The sequence below is a fragment of the Lepidochelys kempii genome, chromosome 24 (genome assembly GCF_965140265.1).
Source record: "Lepidochelys kempii isolate rLepKem1 chromosome 24, rLepKem1.hap2, whole genome shotgun sequence".
NCBI classification, from domain to species: Eukaryota; Metazoa; Chordata; order Testudines; family Cheloniidae; genus Lepidochelys; species Lepidochelys kempii.
Genome location: NC_133279.1, coordinates 16,089,601 through 16,109,724, shown reverse-complemented (window position 1 = coordinate 16,109,724; position 20,124 = coordinate 16,089,601). Strand labels below are relative to the sequence as shown.

Genomic DNA, 20,124 nt, shown 5'->3' with positions numbered 1-20,124 from the left:
CTAAGCTTATTCTTACCAGCTTAGGTTAAAAACTTCCCCAAGGCACAAATCCTTCCTTGTCCTTGGATGGTACTGCAGCCACCACCAAGTGATTGAGACAAAAATTCAGGAAAAGAGTCACTTGGAGTCCCTTGTTCCCCAAAATATTCCCCCAAGCCCCTTCACCCCCTTTCCTGGGGAGGCTTGAGAATAATGAGAATACCGACCAGACCCTTTGTCCTTAGGACACTGAAAATCAAACAGGTTCTTAAAGAAGAACTTTATTTAAAGAAAAAGTAAAAGAATCACACCTGCAAAGTCAGGATGGAAGGTAACTTTCCAGAGTAATAAAAAGATTTAAAACACAGAGGATTCCCCTCTAGGCTCAGCTTCAAAGTTACAAAAAACAGGAATAAAACTCCCTCTTAGCATAGGGAAAATTCACAAGCTAAAACAAAAGATAATCTAACACATTTCCTTGCCTTTACTTACACTTTCTGTAATTTTAGATGTGTCATTTCAGGTATCTTTTCAGGAGATGTTTTACCTACTAGGTCTCTCTCTCTGTCCAGAGAGGGAACACCCAAAGAGAGCACAAACAAAACCTCTCCCCCCACCCCGAGATTTGAAAGTATCTTCTTTCCTTATTGGTCCTTTTGGTGAGATACCAACCAGGTTATTTGAGCTTCTTAACCCTTTACAGGTAAAGTGATTCTGTACCTCTGGCCAGGAGGGATTTTATGTCCCTGCATACATAAAAGTTGTTACCCTTCCCTTTATATTTATGACAACATGTGAGCAGCGGGGAGGAGGGAGTGGCCTTTACTAGTCTCACAAGAGCCTGTCCTCGGGCGGGGGGGAGGGGGGGAGGAGTGGCCCCTACCATTCTCAGAAGAATGGGGAGGAGGGAGTGGCCAGTACCATTTTCATCGGGGGAGGAGAGTCCCAGCTGGGGATAAGCCAACGGGCCACAAACAACAGGATGTGTGGAGTCAAAGCACAAATCTGTAGATTTTAAAAGCCAGTCTCAGGATTCTTAGAGCAAATCTCACAATTTTTAACCAGTCTCAAGATTTTTAAAGCAAACCATGGGATTGATTAGCGAATTTCGGGGACAAGGGGTTGTCATGAAGTTCACATTAAATCTCTGGATGTTTCAGTGAATCCTAGAATCACAGACCCACAGGGTGAGAAGGGACCGCAGGGGTTACCTAGTCCAACCCCTGCCAAGATGCAGGATTTGTTGGGTCTAACCCATCCCAGACAGATGCTCTCCAGCCTCCTCTCAAAACCCTCCAGTGAAGGAGCTTCCAAGACCTCCCTGGACATCTGGTCCATTGTCTGACTGCTCTCACAGCTGGGGAGATTGCCCTGAGATTTAATCTCAATCAATTCTGCTGTGGTTTGAACCATTGCCCCTTGTCCTGCCCTCTGTGGGGAGAGAGAACAACTTTTCTCCAGCTTCTTTCTGGGAGCCTTTCCAGTATTTGAAACCCTGATCATGTCCCCCGCCCCCAATCTCTTTTCCAAACTAACCGTGCCCAGTTCCTTCAGGCTGTGCCCCTAGGGCTTCCGTTCCATCCCTTTGATCATCTTTCTCCCTCGCCTCCGGATCCTTTCCAGTTTCTCTGCATCCTTTCTACACATTGGTGACCGAAACTGGACACGGTCCTCCAGCTGAGGCCTAGCCAGCGCCGAGTAGAGTGGGACTGGCACCTCCTGGGACTTGCTGTGAGGATGGGACGCAGCAGGGAGGGGGGAGTGTTGACCTGGGAATGTGCCCTGGGGAGGGGAGACCTGAGAGCCTGTCACCTGAGCCAGGAGGGGGAAGGGGAGGTGACACCTCTGCCCGGGAATGTGGAGGGAGGCTGCAGCAGGGAACCTGCTGGGGGGGTTTAGTTTCAGTTTGGGGCTGGGTGGAGGAACGCAGGGAACCCCAGGGCTGGGGTCTAAGCTCCCTGCTCCCCCAGAAGGACTTGACTGAGGGGTCCTGGGTGTACCCACAAGCTCTGTTTTGGACTGTGTTCCTGATAATAATAAATACAATAAACCTTCTGTTTTACTGGCCGGCTGAGAGTCTCAGTGAATCCCAGGAAGAGGGGTGCAGGGCCTGGACTCCCCCACACTCCCTGACACTTGCATGCTCTGCCTCTGGTAATGCAACCGGAAATTGCATTTGATTTTCTTTGCAGCAGCATCGCATTGCTGATTCCTGTCAAGGTTGTGATCCACCCCAACACCCAGCTCCTTCTCAGCAGTGCTGCTGCCCGGCCAGTTCTTCCCCATCCTGTATTTGTGCAGTTGGGTTTTCTTCCCTACGTGGAGCACCTTCCATTTGTCCTTCATGAATTTCATTGTGTCGTCTACAGCCCAGTCCTGCAATTTATCCAGTTGGCAACTCCCCCCAGCTTTGTGTCATCTGCAGATGTGATCAGTCTGCTCCTTAGTCCTACATCCAGGTCATTGAGAAAGATGTTAAACAACACAGGACCCAGAACAGATCCCCTGTGGGACTTCCGTTGAGACTTCTCTAGAATCCAATATCTTCCATTAATAGTTACTCCTTATTTGCCGTTGTTTAACCAGTTATGTATCCACTTAATGGTAGTTCCACCCAGCCCACACTTCTCCACAAGAACGGCCAGACTGGGTCAGAACAAAGGTCCGTCTAGCCCAATATCCCATCTTCCGACATTGGCCAACTTCAGGTGCCCCCAGAAGGAATGATCGGAGCAGTAATCATCAAGTGATCCATCCCCTGTCTCCCATTCCCAGCTTCTGGGAAACAGAGGCTAAGGACACCATGCCTGCCCATCCTGGCTAATAGCCATTGATTGACTTTCTCACCAGCTTTGCCCGTTACTTTGGGGTACGCTCATTTATTAGGGTTACCCTTCTGGGCGGGGGAGGTGTTCTGTATTTCTATCAAGATACCGCTTGTGTCACTTGTGTTCTCACAGGGAGCTCAACTTCTCCCTGCTGCTCAGCCCTCCCAATGGCGCTATCCTGCAGGACCTCGGTTCCCCAGGGCTGGGCTCTTCCAGCCCCAGAATCAGACAAACACACACAAATTAACAGAGCGTGTCTGAGAGGACCGGGTTAATCAGCACTCCCAACCTAACCCCTTAGATGTCCCTGGCCCCAGTAGGCTGGGTCGACCAGCTATTCTAAGCTCCCACCCTCCTATGTCCCTGGTTCAGCACGTCTCTATCCCCACTTCAACGTTACAATTGTTCTGGTCGTAACCCGCTTGATGAGCAAACCCCACAGGATTTTAGGGCGCTGCTGTCATGGAGTCCCTGGGCGATGCTCTGGAGCTGCTCCCCATCAAGCCAGGCAGGACTCTGGGGAAGTCTCCTTTCTGTGAGCAGCCTGTCTTCAGGACACACAGCTCCCCCGGCTCCACCTTCCTGGGTCTGACCTCGGAGCATTCAGCATCCCCTGCCCCTCCGTGCCCTTCCCACAGCGAGTCCGCTCAGGCGGGGCTCCTGCGGAAGCCAGAGGGTCCTGCTCCTCAATCCTCAGTCAGACGTGACTCTCAGCCAGCCAGTAAAACAGAAGGTTTATTAGACGACAGGAACATGGTCTAACCCAGAGCTTGCACGTGCAGAGAACAGGACCCCTCAGGTGGGTCCATTTTGGGGGGCAGTGAGCCAGACAACCATGTCTGCACTTCACTCCATGTCCCAGCCAGCCCCAAACTGAAACTCCCTCCAGCCCCATCTCCTCTGGGCTTTGTCCCTTTCCCGGGCCAGGAGGGCACCTGATTCCTTTGTTCTCCAACCCTTTAGCTCTCACCTTGCAGGGGCGGGAAGGCCCAGGCCATCAATTGCCAGGAAACAGGGTGTCGGCCATTCTCTGTGTCCAGACCCCTGCACACACCTGCCCTCTAGGGCTCTGCAAGGATCATACACCCTTACCGCACCCCCTAGATACTTAAGAACTGCATAGGGAAAACTGAGGCATCCCCACACTATTCAGAGGAAACCTTAAGAACACCTCACTGCCTTTGAGCATTATCTTTGAAAACTCATGGCGATCGGGGGACGTCCCGGACGACTGGAAAAAGGCTAATGTAGTGCCCATCTTTAAAAAAGGGAAGAAGGAGGATCCTGGGAACTACAGGCCAGTCAGCCTCACCTCAGTCCCTGGAAAAATCATGGAGCAGGTCCTCAAGGAATCAATTCTGAAGCACTTAGAGGAGAGGAAAGTGATCAGAAACAGCCAGCATGGATTCAGCAAGGGCAAGTCATGCCTGACTAATCTAATTGCCTTCTATGATGAGATTACTGGTTCTGTGGATGAGGGGAAAGCAGTGGAAGTGTTGTTCCTTGACTTTAGCAAAGCTTTTGACAGTGTCTCCCACAGTATTCTTGCCAGCAAGTTAAACAAGTACGGGCTGGATGAATGGACTATAAGGTGGATAGAAAGTTGGCTAGATTGTCGGGCTCAACGGGTAGTGATCAATTGCTCCCTGTCTAGTTGGCAGCCGGTATCAAGTGGAGTACCCCAAGGGTCGGTCCTCTGGCCGGTTTTGTTCAATATCTTCATAAATGATCTGGAAGATGGTGTGGACTACACCCTCAGCAAGTTTGCAGATGACACTAAACCGGGAGGAGAGGTTGATACGCTGGAGGGTAGGGATAGGATACAGAGGGCCCTAGACAAATTAGAGGATTGTGCCAAAATAAATCTGATGAGGTTCAACAAGGAGAAATGCAGGGTCCTGCACTTAGGATGGAAGAACCCAATGCACCGCTACAGACTAGGGACCGAATGGCTAGGCAGCAGTTCTGCAGAAAGGGACCTAGGGTGACAGTGGACGAGAAGCTGGATATGAGTCAGCAGTGTGCCCTTGTTGCCAAGAAGGCCAATGGCATTTTGGGAAGTATAGGTAGGGGCATTGCCAGCAGATCGAGGGTCGTGATTGTTCCCCTCTATTCGACTTTGGTGAGGCCTCCTCTGGAGTCCTGTGTCCAGTTTTGGGCCCCACACTACAAGAAGGAGGTGGAAAAATTGGAAAGAGTCCAGCGGAGGGCAACAAAAATGATTAGGGGACTGTGACACATGCCTTATGAGGAGAGGCTGAGGGAACAGGGATTGTTTAGTGTGCAGAAGAGAAGAATGAGGGGGGATTTGATAGCTGCTTTCAACTACTGAAAGGGGGTTCCAAAGAGGATGGATCTCGACTGTTCTCAGTGGTAGCTGGTGACAGAATGAGGAGTAATGGTCTCAAGTTGCAGTGGGGGAGGTTTAGGTTGGATATTAGGAAAAACTTTTTCACTAGGTGGGTGGTGAAACACTGGAATGCGTTACCTAGGGAGGGGGTGGAATCTCCTTCCTTAGATATTTTTAAGGTCAGGCTTGACAAAGCCCTGGCTGGGATGATTTAGTTGGGGATTGGTCCTGCTTTGAGCAGGGGGTTGGACAAGATGATCTCCTGAGGTCCCTTCCAACCCTGATATTCTATGATTCTATGATTCTATTGCCAGGTCATAACCACAGGGAAGCCAAACAAACAAAACAGTGATACTATTAAATCCAACTCAAATTTGATTATTAAACTCAGGTTTATAACACTCTAACTGATCACACAAGTCAGGGTCAGAAGGCTACACCTCGAGAGACAGAGAGCGAGAGCTGGGTTCTCACCACTCCGTGAAGCTGGAATCGATCGGGGGACCCAGGTGTTGGTGGTAGCTGAGGGTCCGGCGTGCTGGAGACAGGCAGAGCCCCCAGCACGATCAGTCAGGAGAAGATGAAGTCCCAATGGAAGTGATGCAGATTTTGGATCCAGGCATCAGAACACTTACTTGAGCATGGGTCGGGGATTTTCCAGAGAAACAACAATGGTTCAAGGGAGAACTCTAGATTTGTTGATGTGTAAACAAGGGAGAATACCAAAGCTGTTTTGATCAGGCTAGACCATGGGAGCTGATCATTCCTGGCTATGGGCGGTGTTCCTTGGAGGGAGCTCACAATGCAGTCAGGCGGCTTCATTATTTTGGATCCCAATAAAGGATTTATTACTCAAATTGGTCTGATAACTAATGAGCTGGGGGTGTGCAGGCGTGGGTTCATTAACATCTGGAGCAGAGATCCCCCATCATGCAGTGCTTCCCTGCTTTTCTGGCCCCAGAGTTCCCTGCGGTTCTTGCCTTGGAATCTCTGTTCTCCATTCTGTCTGCTAATGGAGACGCCTCCTTGTCCCATCTTCGATGCAAATGAGGCTAGGGGAGTTGCCTTAATTCTGTCATCCTTATCCCAGGGGTTTAGGTGTGTCTCCCACGGCCTTTTCATTGGTTTTCATAAGTCATTCTTCTGGTGTAGATTTGGTTCAAGCAGAGGTTGGGGGGGGGGGGGGGTGGGACACGGTCTTCGTGAGACAGACAGACTGGGTACAGCGCCATGCTTCCCCAAGAACACAGAGCTGCTAGGTAACAACCTATCCTCCATTAATTTATTCAGTTCTTATTTGAACAATGTTATAGTTTTGGCCTTCACAACATCCTCTCGCAAGGAGTTCCACAGGTTGACTGTGTGTAGTGTGAAGACTGTGTGTTTGTTTGTTTTAAACCTGATGCCTATTAATTCCATTTGGGGACTTCTAGTTCTTGTGTTATGGGAAGGAATAAAGAACACTTCCTGATTTACTTTCTCCACACCTGTCATGATTTTACAGACCTCGATCACATCCCCCCTTAGTCGTCTCTTTTCCAAGCTTTAGAGTCCCACTCTTATTAATCTCTCCTCATATGGCAGCTGTTCCATACCCTGCTTCATTTTCGTTGCCCTTTTCTGAACTTTTTCCAATTCCAATTTGAGATGGGACCACCAGAACTGCACGCAGCGTTCAAGCTGTGGGCGCCCCATGGATTTCGATAGAGGCAATGTGATATTTTCTGTCTTATTCTCTGCCCCTTTCTTCATGATTCCCAACATTCTGTTCACTTTTTTGACGGCCACCGCACATTGAGTGGATGATTTCAGAGAACTACCCGCAGTGACTCCAAGATCTCTCCCTTGAGCGGTAACAGCTAATTTAGCCCCCCATCATTGTATATGTATAGGGGGGATTATGCTTTCCAATGTGCATGACTTTGCATTTACTAACACGGAATTTCATCTGCCATTTTGTTACCCAGTCATCCAGTTTTGTGAGATCCCTTTGTAGCTCATCGCACTCAGCTTTAAACTTAACTCTCTTGAGTAGTTTTGTATCATCTGCAAATTTTGCCACCTCACTGTTTACCCCTTTTTCCAGATCGTTAATGAGTATGTTGAAAGCACTGGTCCCAATACAGACCTCTGGGGGACACCGCTATTTACCTCTCTCCACTGTGAAAATTGACCATTTATTCCTATCCTTTGTTTCCTATCTTTTAACCAGTTACTGATCCAGGGGAGGACCTTCCCACGTATCCCATGACAGCTTACTTTGCTTAAGAGCCTTTTGGGAGCAAACTTGTCAAAGGCTTTCTGAAAATCTAAGTACATCAACTGGGTCACCCTTGTCCACATGCTTGTTGACTCCCTCACAAAATTTGAGTAGATTGGTGAGAATCTTTAGAAAAACCGTGTTGAGTCTTCCCCAACAAATGATGTTCATCTAGGCGTCTGATCATTCTGTTCTTTGCTATAGTTTCAAAAAGTTTGCCTGGCACTGAAGTTAGGCTTAGCGGCTTCTAATTGCTGGGATCACCTCTGGAGCTTTTTTAAAAAAATTGGTGTCACATTCGCTATCCTCTCGTCATCTGGTACAGAAGCTGATTGAAATGCTAGGTTACATACCATCATTAGTAGTTCTGCAGTTTCACTTTTGAGTTCCTTCAGAAGTCTTCTCCAGCTTACTTATGAGAATGTCCTGTGGGACAATGTCAAAAGCCTTGCTGAAGTCCAGGTATGTGATGTCCACCGTTTTCCCCTGCCATCAACCAATTAGCTTGTCAAAGAAGGAAATCAAGCTGGTTTGGCAGGATTTGTTCTTGGTAAATCCAGGCTGGTGATCACCCCTTCGTCCTCCCGTATTGAAGGTTTTATACATTGCTCTAGTAGCATTCCAGGTGTCGGGGTCAGGCTGACTGGTCCGCAGTTGCCCAGCTGCTCCTTTTCCCCCTTTTAAAGATGGCCACTCCGTTAGCCCTTCTCCCGTCTTCTGCGACCTCTCCTAGCATCCATCAGTTTGCAAATATTATTGCCAGTGGCTCCAAGTTTTCTTCAATTAATTCCTTCAGCATTCTAGGTTGAAAAGCGTGCTGCCCCACTGATTTGAATTCATTCAAATTGGTCAGAACATCTCTGACGGGTTCTTTCCTTCTCCCGAACTGACGCCCTTCCCCTTTGTCATCCGTGGTAACTTTGCTGGCCGCCCGCTCACATCTTGGTGTTTGTGGGAAGATGGAAGCAGAGCAGGCTCTGAGCAGCGCTGCCTTCCCACCATCTTCTCTCACCAGCTCGGGATTTTCTGGCTGATCTCGTGATTCTTGGAGAAAATCTCAGCTTTTTCACTAATTGAAGGATTTTTTTAGCCCACGATCTCTCGGGACCGTCTCCTGATTTGGGGATTTGGAGGGGTCACTGTGCTGTCAGTAGCCCCAGATCAGCCCCCTGCAGAGCCCAGCAGCACTGATGGTCCCCAAGGCAGATCTTTCCCCCTGTAAACAGCTTCTGCTCTCACACACTCCACCCTCCCGGTCTGTCTCTAGGTCTGTCCCAGCTGGACGCCCCAGCCATGGGCAGAGCCCTGCTTCCACAGCAGGATGCCGGAGAATGGGAGCTCCCAGCTCAGGGCCCCCCCTGGAGAGAAGGGAGTCCTGCCCTCCATATGGCCACGCTGAGAGTCCTGATCCTCGCCCTGCTCTGGAGGGGTAAGTAAGCAGCCCCTGCAGCCCCAGTGCAGGGGGAAGGGCAGAACCCGCGCTACGCAGGGCCAGGTCTGTCCCAGGCCACGGAAGGGAGACTGGCCAGAGGGGGAGGGGAGCCCGATGCCCTCGTGCGGTGCGAGGGGGCACCGAGCAACAGGGAGCGGTCAGGGGGCTCGACTTAGGGAGGGATGGAAACTAAATGGAGTGAGGTTTGGTTGAGGACCCAGGGCTGGGCTCGCAGGGGGCTGCAGGTCGGGAGTGAGGGCACCGGCAGAGGTGTCGGGGGAGCTCAGGGTTGGTCTCTGCTCTCTGTGGCTCCCACTTCGATCCCTCTCCGTCCCCTGCAGGGTCCCTGTCCCTGGAGTCTGGTTATTCCCTGGGGCTGCCGCAGTCGGTGTCGGTGCAGACGGGTCTCTGCGTTCTCGTCCCCTGCACCTTCGCGTACCCAGCCTGGTACGACACCGACAATCCCCAGGACTGGCTCTACGGACACTGGTACAAGGAGCCCGCAACTGCGGGCCAGGATCCGCCCGTGGCCAGCACTAACCTCAGCGAGAGCGTGTCTCAAGAGACCCAGGGCCGGTTCCGGCTGGCGGGGGATCTGGCACGTGGCGACTGCTCCCTGCAAATCAGCGACGCCCGACGGACGGATGCAGGGAGATATTTCCTTAGGGTTGAGAAAGGAAACTTTAAATATAGTTACCGCCCCAATCTGTATCGCGCTCACCCTACGCTCGCGATCTCTGTTCCAGGTAAGAGCAGCCGCAGTCACCGCTCCTCAGCCCCCCTGAGCCAGTCCCTGGCCTGGGGCCGGATCGGGGCCAGAGCCCCTGGGGGGAAAGGCCCCGTGTCCCCCAGTGATTCTCTCCCCTCTCCCCGTGTCTCAGGGCTGACGGAAGAGCCAGAGATCCAGATCTCGCCGGCGCGGGGGCTGCCAGGGACGCTGCTGGCCGGGGAGCCGGTGACTGTGACCTGCACGGCCCCCGGGCGCTGCTCCGGGCCCCCTCCCCGAATCACCTGGACGGGGCCGTTCAGCGACACAGCCCGGGACGTCTCAGCCCTGCTGGCGAACGACACCTGGGCCCGCAGCTCCGCGCTGCACTTCACACCCGCCCCGGGGGACCACGGCAAAGTGCTCGTCTGCAGAATTACCTACCGCCCACCACGGGGACCTTCCACCCGCAGAACCGTCCGGCTACACGTCGGCTGTGAGTGACCCCCCCAGCCCCTCCATGCCGGGCCCCAGCCCCCCCTGCTGGGATCCACACCCCCCTGGGCTCCCCAGCCCTGCCCTCCAGCCCCTCCCCCAACTCAGCCCTGTCCTGGGATCCCCACCCCCCACCCTGCACCTTCAGCCAATTCTACTCCAGACCCCTTCTCCCCCACACCATGCAGCCCCTTCTCTCTTGGGATTTTCACGCCTTCCTGCCACGTTGGCTATGGCTTCCTCCTCCCATCCACATGCCCCGTCCTCAGGCCCTTCTCCTCTGGGATCCTCTCTACCCCCGACCTGCCCTGCCCCCAGAATCCTCCTGTGCTGGGATCCACCCACTATTCCAGTCCCCCCTTGCTGGGATTCCCCCCCTCACACCAGACACCCCAACTCCCCCCGAGATCCTCCCGCGCTGTCCCACCGCCTCTCCTCCACCCCGTCCCCTTTCTGCCGGGATCGGTGGATGCTCTCTGTGGGGCAGAGTGTTAACGGGACCCAGTCGCTGTCTGGCACAAAACACACTCCAGGGTCCGTGCCCAGAGACCTCGGCCCGCCCTACCCGAGGGCAAACCCCCATTAACTGGCCCGTGACCCCCGCGCTGCAGATCCAGGCCAGAGGGCAAATCAGCAGCCGCCTTTGGGAGGTGAAGGACCAAATCGGGCTTCACTGTAAGGACGGCCCTTGTTCCCATCAGCCGGAGGGAGATTTAGAAGGAAACTCGCCCCCCGCCCTGCCCCGTGTCTGAGCCCAGGCCCCAGCCCGACCCCGAACGTCTACACAGGCCTCGGAGGAAACGTCCGTGCTGCAATCACAGACCCGCAGCCCGAGCCCCGCGAGCCCGACCCAACAGACCCAGGCTCTGGGCCTCGGCGCCGCGGGGCTTTGAGGGCAGCATGGACGGACCCTGCCAGGCCTGGCCAGAGGGCACCAGCATCCGGCTCCTCCGGATGTTGCTTTCAAAATACCCAGGCCTGGCCGGGGGCCAAAGGAGAAGGCTGGGGAGAGACGAACCGAGCGGAGAAGGCAAAGGACCCACAAGGGGGGTCTCCAACCCTTTAGCTCTCACCTTGCACGGGGGAAGGGCCCAGGCCATCAGTTGCCAGGAAACAGGGTGTCGGCCATTCTCTGTGTCCAGACCCCTGCACACACCTGCCCTCTAGGGCTCGGCAACGATCATACACCCTTACCCCACCCCCTAGATACTTAAGAACTGCCTAGGGGAAACTGAGGCACCCCCACACTATTCAGGGGAAACATTAAGAACAGTCCCACTTTGTCACACAAGTGTCCCTGTCTAAGCTCAGTGATCACTAGCGCCCCCGCCCCCTCGGTGATATCCAGCCCCCCTGATCCTCCCTCTCTGGTTTGTGTTACAGACTTGCCCAGCCCTCCCAACATCACCTGGACCCTGACCAGGAACGGACGTCCCGGTGAGAGGCTGCGCTGCAAGCCCCGGGGATCAGCGATCGCCTCCGAGTCACGCTCTGCCCGCGGTCCGGAGAGCCCGAGGAACCGCGGGGCTGTGGGGGGCAGTGGTGGGGGGAGCAAGCCTGGTTCCCTCTCTCTAGAGCCCAGGGTGGCGTTAAGGGGGCGCTGGGCAGCGGGCAGGAGATGGGTTAGGGACCGATCGCTGCGACGGAGACCTGCTGCCATGGCAAGGCACCGAGATTGTGCGCCCACCCCAGAGGGGCCAGGTCTCAGCGCCGGGTGAGGGGTCCCTGCATAACCAGCCCCCCACCCCACCCCAGTAGTGACTCCGCATCTTGGCTCCTTGGTGGGGAATCTCTGGGGGGACCAAACCCGCCTGCTCCTCTCTTCCAGTGCCAGATGCCTGGGGAGCTGAGGGCGACGTCGTGTCTCTGGAGACCCAGGAGGGCGACTCCCTGAGCCTGGGCTGTGAGGCTGGGGGCAGACCCGAGGCCACCCTGAGCTGGGCCAAGGGGAACGAGTCCCTGAGCCCCGGCCAGGGAGGGGCCGGGCGCCTGGAGCTGCTGAATCTCAGCAGAGGGGACGCTGGGGAGTATCGGTGCTGGGCGAAGAATCCCTTTGGGTCGGCCAGCCGGGCCCTGTGTGTGCACGTGCGGTGTAAGGCATTTGGGGGTGCTGGGTGAGACAGAGGGGCCCCAGTGGGGGGTGCTGGGCTGCAGGGGGTGGGGGTGGTCAGGAGGGGGGGCTGTGGTACAGGGGGTGGGCGGGGGATCCATGGGGGGCGCGGGGCTGCAGGGGGGCAGGGGGGCGGGGGGGGTGCTGGGCAGCGGAGCAGGGGGTCCGTGGGGGGCGCTCTCCAATCTAATACGTTGCCGTGGGTATTTCAGCTCCAGTGGGGAATCTGCAAATCACCGTCTCCAGAGCCAACAGGAGCGACCCCCAGCTGTTCCAAGGTATCACTAGGGGGCAGGGCAAGGGGCATGCGGCCTTCCCCCTCTAGGGGGCGCTGGCCCCGATCCGGCCCCCAGGCAGGGCCTGGCTGGCTCAGGGTGCGAGTGGCTCTGTGTTATTCCCGTTCCCAGATCCCGGCACCCCGGTGGGGAACGGCTCACAACTCACAGCCCGGGAGGGCGACTCCCTGCGGTTCCTCTGCTCCGTTGCCAGCAACCCCCCGGCTGTGCTGGGCTGGGTGAGGGGGGGCCGAGCCGTCGAGGGCGCCCGCCCCACGGGGGAGAATCAGCTGCAGCTGGAACTGCCCAACGTGACGGCGGAGGACGGGGGGCTGTACGGGTGCTGGGCCCGGAACGGGGAGAGCTCTGCCCAGGGGACATTCCAGCTGCTCGTCGAGTGTGAGTGGGGATCAGCCCTGGGACGCTGACACTGGAGAGTAGCAGTGTTAATCCGTGGGACTCCTCGCCACTGAGTTCTAGCAGGTGTCACAGGTCCCTGGCCCCTTTAACCAGAGACAGAGCCAACCTCCCCTGTGCCATAGTTAATTAGCTGCTTCGAGGGCAGCCCCAAGGGGGGCAGCTGAGGCTTGAACAGACCTCTGGGCCGTCTCGAAGGGCCGTGAGCGCCGAGGCTGAAGGTGGAGAAGCAGGTGGGTTGGTGTGATGTGAAGCTCGCTGAGGATGGGGCCAGATCAGCGCCCACGGGCTGGCTGAAGAGACGTCCCAGGGCAGAAGAATCCGCGGGACTCCCTGCCTCTGGATATTTAGCAGGTTAATCTATGGAACTCCCTGCCCCTGAATATTAGAAGGGTTAACCCACGGGCCTCCCTGACACTGGATATTAGTAGGTTAATCAGTGGGACTCCCTGCCCCTGGGTATTAGGAGGGTTAACCCACGGGACTCCCTGCCACTGGGTTTCTCTCTCTATTAATTTCTCCCTTTATCTCCTGTGCTCCCCAGACAGCCCCCGGCCGGGGACCGGGCTGAACGCGTCCTGCCAGCGCCAGGGGCCCGGCGTCAGCTGCAGCTGCTCCCTGCGCTCCCACCCCCCGCCCCGGCTTCAGTGGCAGGTGGACGGGGAGCCCCTGGCTGGGAACGGCTCGTGGGGGGCCCTGCAGGTCAGCTCGTGGGCCCAGGGGGACGAGGTTTTCAGCACCCTGAGCTGGACAGGGAGCGGGGACAGGGGTCCCCGGATCTTCTGCCTCGGCTCCAACCCCCACGGGACCTACGCCGCCCTGCACTTTGAACGCAGCCCCCCGCAGAGAGGTGAGACACTCGGACTCCTGGGTTCTGTCCCCCGCCCTGGAAGAAGGGTGTGGTCGGGGAGTTGGAGGCAGGGCAGCTGGCAGCCAGGACTCCTGGGTTCTCTCCCAGCTGTGCCCCGTGCTGTGTGTTGTTGCAGGTGCGGAGGAGCCTGGCAAGCTGCTGGGCATCGGGGTGGCCTGTGTGCTGGGGGTCGCTGTCGGCATCTTCCTTCTCGGGCTCTGTGTGATCAAGTGAGTCTGACGCCTCCCGACCTGACCCCCAGCTGCCCCCGTCCCGAGATCCCACTGAGATCCCCTGCCATCTCCCCAGGGCTATTCCAGCCCCTTAGTCCCTCATCCAGTGAGATCCCTCCCGACCCACCAACCTCTCTCCCTGGCCTATCCCAGTCCCCTGCCCTCTAGACTCTCATACTGGTGTGCCACCCCCACCGCCCCGGGTCTCATGAGTCCGTCCTGATCCATCTTCCCACAGGCTGCGGGGCCGGGAGCCGGCTCCCGGGACCCAGGCTGAGCACACGGCCGACGACTCCAGCCTGATCTACAATAAGGTCACCACCATCCCCATGGTATGTACCTGGGAGGAGCAGGGGACCAAGCCCACCTGCCCTTCCTGTCTCTTCCCCCCTCCATTTCTCCTCCTCCCTCCCCCCTGCTTTCCCCCCCCTTAATGAATGCAGGACTATAAGTCAGGCTTTCACCAGGGCACCCAACCCCCCATGCGTGCTCGGTGGAGGATATGCACCCCTGCCACCAGCCTGGGCCCCCCGAACGGCATGGGGTCGGCTCCTGCATGCAGGGAAGGCACCTCATCGCTCGGGTCTCGCTCAGAGGGGAGGACATGCGGCGAATGCATTCACGTGAATTCACAACGTGCATGGGACTAGATTGGGGCGGGGATGCTGCCAATCTCCTGGATGCACCAACCGGGCAGGAAATGCATTTCTGCAGCTGCGGTGTCAGGTGCTTGTGATCGGACGGTGCGTGCAGGCTGTTCCGAGTCTGTTGCACCTTTCAGAAAAAGCAACGAAAGCATCAGCATGGGCTCTGCAACCACGAGATGCCTGGGATCAAATGCGTGGCCGGTGCAGGCAATGCAGGGAACGTATTCACGTAACCGGCTCTGCCCCAAGATGCAGGAGATCGGTGCAGGCACGCGCAATGTGTGAAATGCACAGAACCCCGTGCGTCTTGCCAATGCACTCAGTGGATTAAGGGACCCCGTGCTGCCCAAGCTGCATGGGCACAGTTCATGCATCCCCATTGCATAAATCCAGTGAATACATTCGTTGAACCTGTGTTGCAACGAGATGCATGGGATGAAATCCTGCAAGTGCAGTGCATGAAATGCAGCAACCTCCCCCCCCCCCCCCCCCCCGCGCCCCGTGCATCTTGCCAATGCGTGGCCTGTGGGGGTCAGGCAGGGGAGGCATTAACTGAGCTGGTGCCGGCATGGGATCGGCTCACGCATGCAGCGCGTGTGAAACACACCCAATCCCCCCCGCCTCTGGCTAGTGCACGCCCGATGCAGGAAATGCATTTGCATGGAGGGTGGGGGAAACCAGGCCGGGGGCAGCCCATGCAATCAGCTCAGCAGGGTGGATGCAAGCCTCTGTCTGGTGTCTCTGCCTTGCTTCTCACCCAGGATCACAACACTCCAGCCGCCGGCCGGACCAAAGGCGTCCAGGACGGGTCTGCAGCAGCTCAGGGCCCGCTAGGCCCCGGGGAGCCGGAGGAGCTGCACTACGCCTCCATCGACTTCTCCAAGCTGCAGCACAAAGGGGGGGAGCCTCCGGAAGCCCCCGCCACGGAATATTCTGAGCTCCGGCTGAAATAGCCCCCTCGCCCCATGGGCCCAGGCTGGGCGTCTCCGGCCCATCCTGTGAGGGGGGGGTGTCACAGTGAGGGGGGAAGGGGACAAGTGGTCGGCCCAGGGCTGTGGGAAACCTGGGTGCAAATCCCTGCTTCGGCCCGGACTCAGGGCGGAATCAACTAGGTCTTCGAGATGCTGGAGCACTGCATTGTGGGGAGGTATCCCAAAGTCCTCTGCAGCCGGGTCCCAAAGCCTGCCCCCTCCCAAACCCCACTGCCCCAGGGGGAAAGAGAGCCGCTCACCTCTCAGCCATAGAGCATCTCTCTTCTACCCAGCCTGAGCCCTCGCCAACTCGTTTTACAGATGGAGAGCATTTTCCATCTCAGGGGCAGCAGCTGGCAAGAGTGGAGGGACAGGCTTGTATCTAAGGTGCTGGCCTGGTACTCAAGTTTCCTGGGTTCTCATCCCTGCTCCACTGAAAATGCTGTGGGTGAGGTTGGGCCAGTTGCTGCATCTGTCTGGCCTCAGTTTCCTCACTTTGAAAATTGGGATAATAATGGTGTCCTGGGCTAGTTATGTTCTAAACCCCTCGGGGCAGGGACTGTGTGTCTGGGCAGCCCCTGGCACAATGGGCCCTGATCTCTGTCTAGGTCAATCAGTGCCATGTGATTATAAATTCTTAATAACGATGCTCTATTCAAGGTAACATGTTCACTCCAAAGCCAAAAGCATCTGACTGTAAAATTCCCGCTTTACAAGCTGTTCCTTGAAATAGATTTTCATGTGTCATTTTTTGTCCCTGCTACTTTTTTAACAAAGGGCCAATAACAACTATGACTTATTTGTGTGCAGTGAAGAATCAGTTTTCACTTCGGCCTTTCCCCTGGGAAGGCCCCGATCACGGTTGGTTTCTGGGCAGCGCCAGGCGTAACACGGCCCCAATCTCAGCTGGGGCAGGGCCCGTCTCTCGCTGGGTCTGGGCAGCACCCAGCTGTCACGGACACCCAGGGCTCATTCTCGCTTGGCTCCGTACGGCCCCTGGGAGTGACCCTCCTTCGGTGTGACGGCCCCCCGGGAAGGTTCACTCTCTCTTCGGGGTTAGACCCTCTGACCCCAGCACCTCCTGGGACCGCACCTCTGAGCTGGCCTGTCCCTGCCGTGGGCCCCTTCAGGGAGTCCCCTTGCTCTGCACCCCAGGGTCCTCCACCCCCCCGATCGCTACCCCGCAGTGACTCTCAGCCAGCATAACACAGGAGGTTTATTGAAGGTCTGAACCCAGCCCAGGAGGCTCTCAGGGCCCTCGGGCCTGGCCTCCCTCAGCACAGGACATCTGGGTCTCTCTCGCATCCAGGTAGGCTCTGGCTGCTCTCTTCCCCCCAGCCCAGAAGCCCCCTCCTTCCAGCTGAGCGTCCGATATCACTGGCCCCACAGCTCCTCTCCTGTCCTCTGTGTCCTTTGTCCTCCATCCCAAGTAAACAGGTCATCAGGGTCCTCTCTCCTCCGCCCTTTGTCCTCCACTGGCCCGAACTGGCTGCCTTCCAAGCTGGGGGGGCTCCTGGTCACCAGGTCAACAGTTGTTAGGGTTCCCCATCTCCAAGCCGTTGTCCGGGGTCCCGGCTGCCAGGCGAGGTCACACCGGGCCCTCTGCAACAACGAACCCTCTCCCTCCACCTCGTTACACACGCAGCACACAGGGAAACTGAGGCACACATGCACCTTTCTGGCCTTGGCATCTAGGAACGCCATTTCTCCATGCATAGTCTTCCCTCCCCAGCCGGTTGTGGGTGATACGTCCACCAGGCCTGTAAATAAGGCAAAACTGCTTTATTTCTTTGGCCGTTTATTTTGGAGCAACTTTCCTGACTGTGCTGGGACCTGGTGCACCAGGCCACAGAGATTCCACTCGCTCCACCTACAGGTAGCTGAGCAAGGAGCTGGGGGGTCTGATTGTGTTTTGGGGGTGTGAAATGACAACCGCCTGGGAAAGAGACAGTGGGTTGCAGGGGAGGGGGATACTAGGGGAAATGGAGAGACTAGAAAACAAACAGACACAATCAGATGAGTGTGTAATGCATGGAGAAATTAGACCCAATGATCTAGTACAGGTGGATACACAATCTGATGAGGATCAAATCCAAGGGAAAATTAGACACAACAATCGAGGACAGGCAGATTAAAAAGTGTGTAACATCCGGAAGAATTAGACACAACGATTTGGTAGACACACAATCTCTCTCGACTCTAACAAGGGGAAAGGGGACAAGCCAGTGAGAAACACACCATGATGAATGTGTAACACAAGGGGAAAGGGGGCATAACAATGGCTCTTACCTGTGTTCCACTGGAGAGACCTGTTGTGTTTTGGGTGCTGGAGGGTGTTGATCATTCCCAGGAAGCTTGTCTTTCATCTGGGAACAAACACAGAACCTCGCTGAAGCTCAGGGGTGTTAGCAGCCTTCTGTCCAGCCTAAATGAGGCAGCAATTAAACACTCCTTTGCTTAGTGATAAATGAAACAGGGTCATTGATTGGGCTGCAGCTGGGTACCTCGGAAGCAGAAAGCTGCCCCCAAAAAGGCTGCAGCAAGCCAGAGGAGCATTGAGAGGAAATCTTTTTGGGCAGAATACTGTCTGCAAGCAGGCTTGGATTTCTGAGGAAGGAAACTTCCCCCTGGAGTTTGTTATCTGCTGTGTTGAGGGAGAGATGGCTGTGCCTCCATTCTTGGGAGATAAACAGGACTGTACCCAAGAAACACCTGACGTGGATCTACAAATTCTGCTGCATGGAAATGGTCTGTGAGGCCCTGAACATGGGCTACACTGCTCCGGTGGAAAGGAGCGACATACTGAGACACCGCCGGCATTTTGAAGTGGTTTCAGCATCTTGGCAGTGTAGCTGCCAGTATATTAATTAGTAATGAGAACTTTATTACTAGAGAGACCAGGCCGGGGAGGGAATATCTTTGATTGGACCAACTTTTGTTGGTGAAAGAGATGCTTTCAAGCTGCACAGAGCTCTTCTTCTGGTCCTGAATAAGAGCTCGAGACAGCTCAAAATCTTGTCTCTTTCACCATTACCTCACCTCCCTTGTCTCTCTGATCTCCTGAGACTAGCCCGGCTACGATACCACTGCAAACAAGCGTTATTACTAATAATTCCCTTCATGATGTGAGCCATGGAAAAGTGCGACTAAGGAATAGTACTGGAATGTAATGGATATTCTTGTTAATTATTATAGAAATGTACAATGCATCAAAATTAATAATTGGCGTTTGATTACCAATAATTAATTATTTGGTTTGAGCAATTGAATATTAATGAATATTTTTAGAATGTAGTGTACATTTGTATTAATTACCATAGCAATTTGTTATCAATGATAATTTTCTTACTAATAATTTAGTAATTTTACCAATGGAATATGATTGAATATCAGAATATAGTGATTACTGTTAATTGACATTGTTATAATAATCAGCATATAATTGTTGTTTAATTTCACAGCAGATTTTTCTGAGTAATTAATATTATAATTTAGTGATAGATCATTATTAATTATAGCACTTTAGCAGTAGATTACTGATATTAATTAACATAATTACCAATATAAAATTGGTAAGAAATTTCACAACAGATTATTCTTAGTATTTAACATAATTTAGTGATAGATCATTGCTAATTATAGAAATTTAGCAATAGATTACTAAATTACATGATTATAAAAATAAGTATATAACTTTAGTGAATAATTTAGAAACAAAATATTCTTATTAATAAACCATAATTTACTAATAGGTCATTGTAATTAATTAATAACATATTCATATTCATAGACTAGAATTTAGCAATAGATCATCATAGTTAATTAGCAAGAGAATGTCCTTATTAATATACTAGAATTTAGAAATAGGTTATTGTTATTAATTAGCATCCGAATATTATTAATTAATATACTATAATTTACTGATAGATCATTGATATTAATAACATTGTATTAATTATTAAATTATAATTTAGCAATAGGTCATTAACTATCGTAGCAATTCAGCAATCGATTACTTACACCGTTATTTGAGTGATAGATTATTAGCGTTATTACTTGCTATTAGTTCCCTCACTCTGGGGATTGCATAGACATAACTGAGCATCCATTTACTACGTCAGAAATGCAAAGGGGTCTCACTGCAGACCCACTTCATGGAGACAAAGCAATTAATAGGGATTCTTTCTGACATACTTCCCAGCACCACCAGCAGGGGGCAGCGCTGTGCAGGGAGTCACCCCGGGAGTTTATGGCACTGTTAGTGTTGCACTGCACATGGCCCACATCATGGGTCTCCAAAAGTAAGTCCCTCCCTCTGAACAGTCGGGGGCGCTGTGCTGCAGTGAGCCGGGGGGGGGGGCTCTCCCCTGGCAGTCAGGGCTGCCCCGATGCCCCAGGGTGGCACTAGGGGGCGCTGTGCTGCAGGCAGCGGGGCAGGTGACTCAGTTTACCCAGCGACTGGGCTGGTTTCTGTATGGGTGGGAGGATAAGTCCATGGCTGATGTGGCACCTGATGTGACCATCACGACTCTCGGTGGTGAGACGGCTCCCGGCCGCAAAGCACATCTCAT

The 20,124-nt window shown here is 54.2% G+C and overlaps 1 protein-coding gene across 1 annotated transcript; it reads left to right on the top strand.

Moving 5' to 3' along the window:
• Positions 1–8,710: 8,710 nt before the first annotated feature.
• LOC140902455 (sialic acid-binding Ig-like lectin 16) lies at positions 8,711–16,255 on the top strand. Its single transcript, XM_073322546.1, has 11 exons — positions 8,711–8,846; positions 9,191–9,595; positions 9,731–10,051; positions 11,434–11,487; positions 11,879–12,142; positions 12,373–12,438; positions 12,568–12,834; positions 13,397–13,702; positions 13,839–13,932; positions 14,174–14,267; positions 15,344–16,255. Exons 1-11 carry the CDS (start codon positions 8,711–8,713, stop codon positions 15,533–15,535), a joined length of 2,199 nt encoding a protein of 732 aa, XP_073178647.1. The 3' UTR covers positions 15,536–16,255.
• Positions 16,256–20,124: the final 3,869 nt, after the last annotated feature.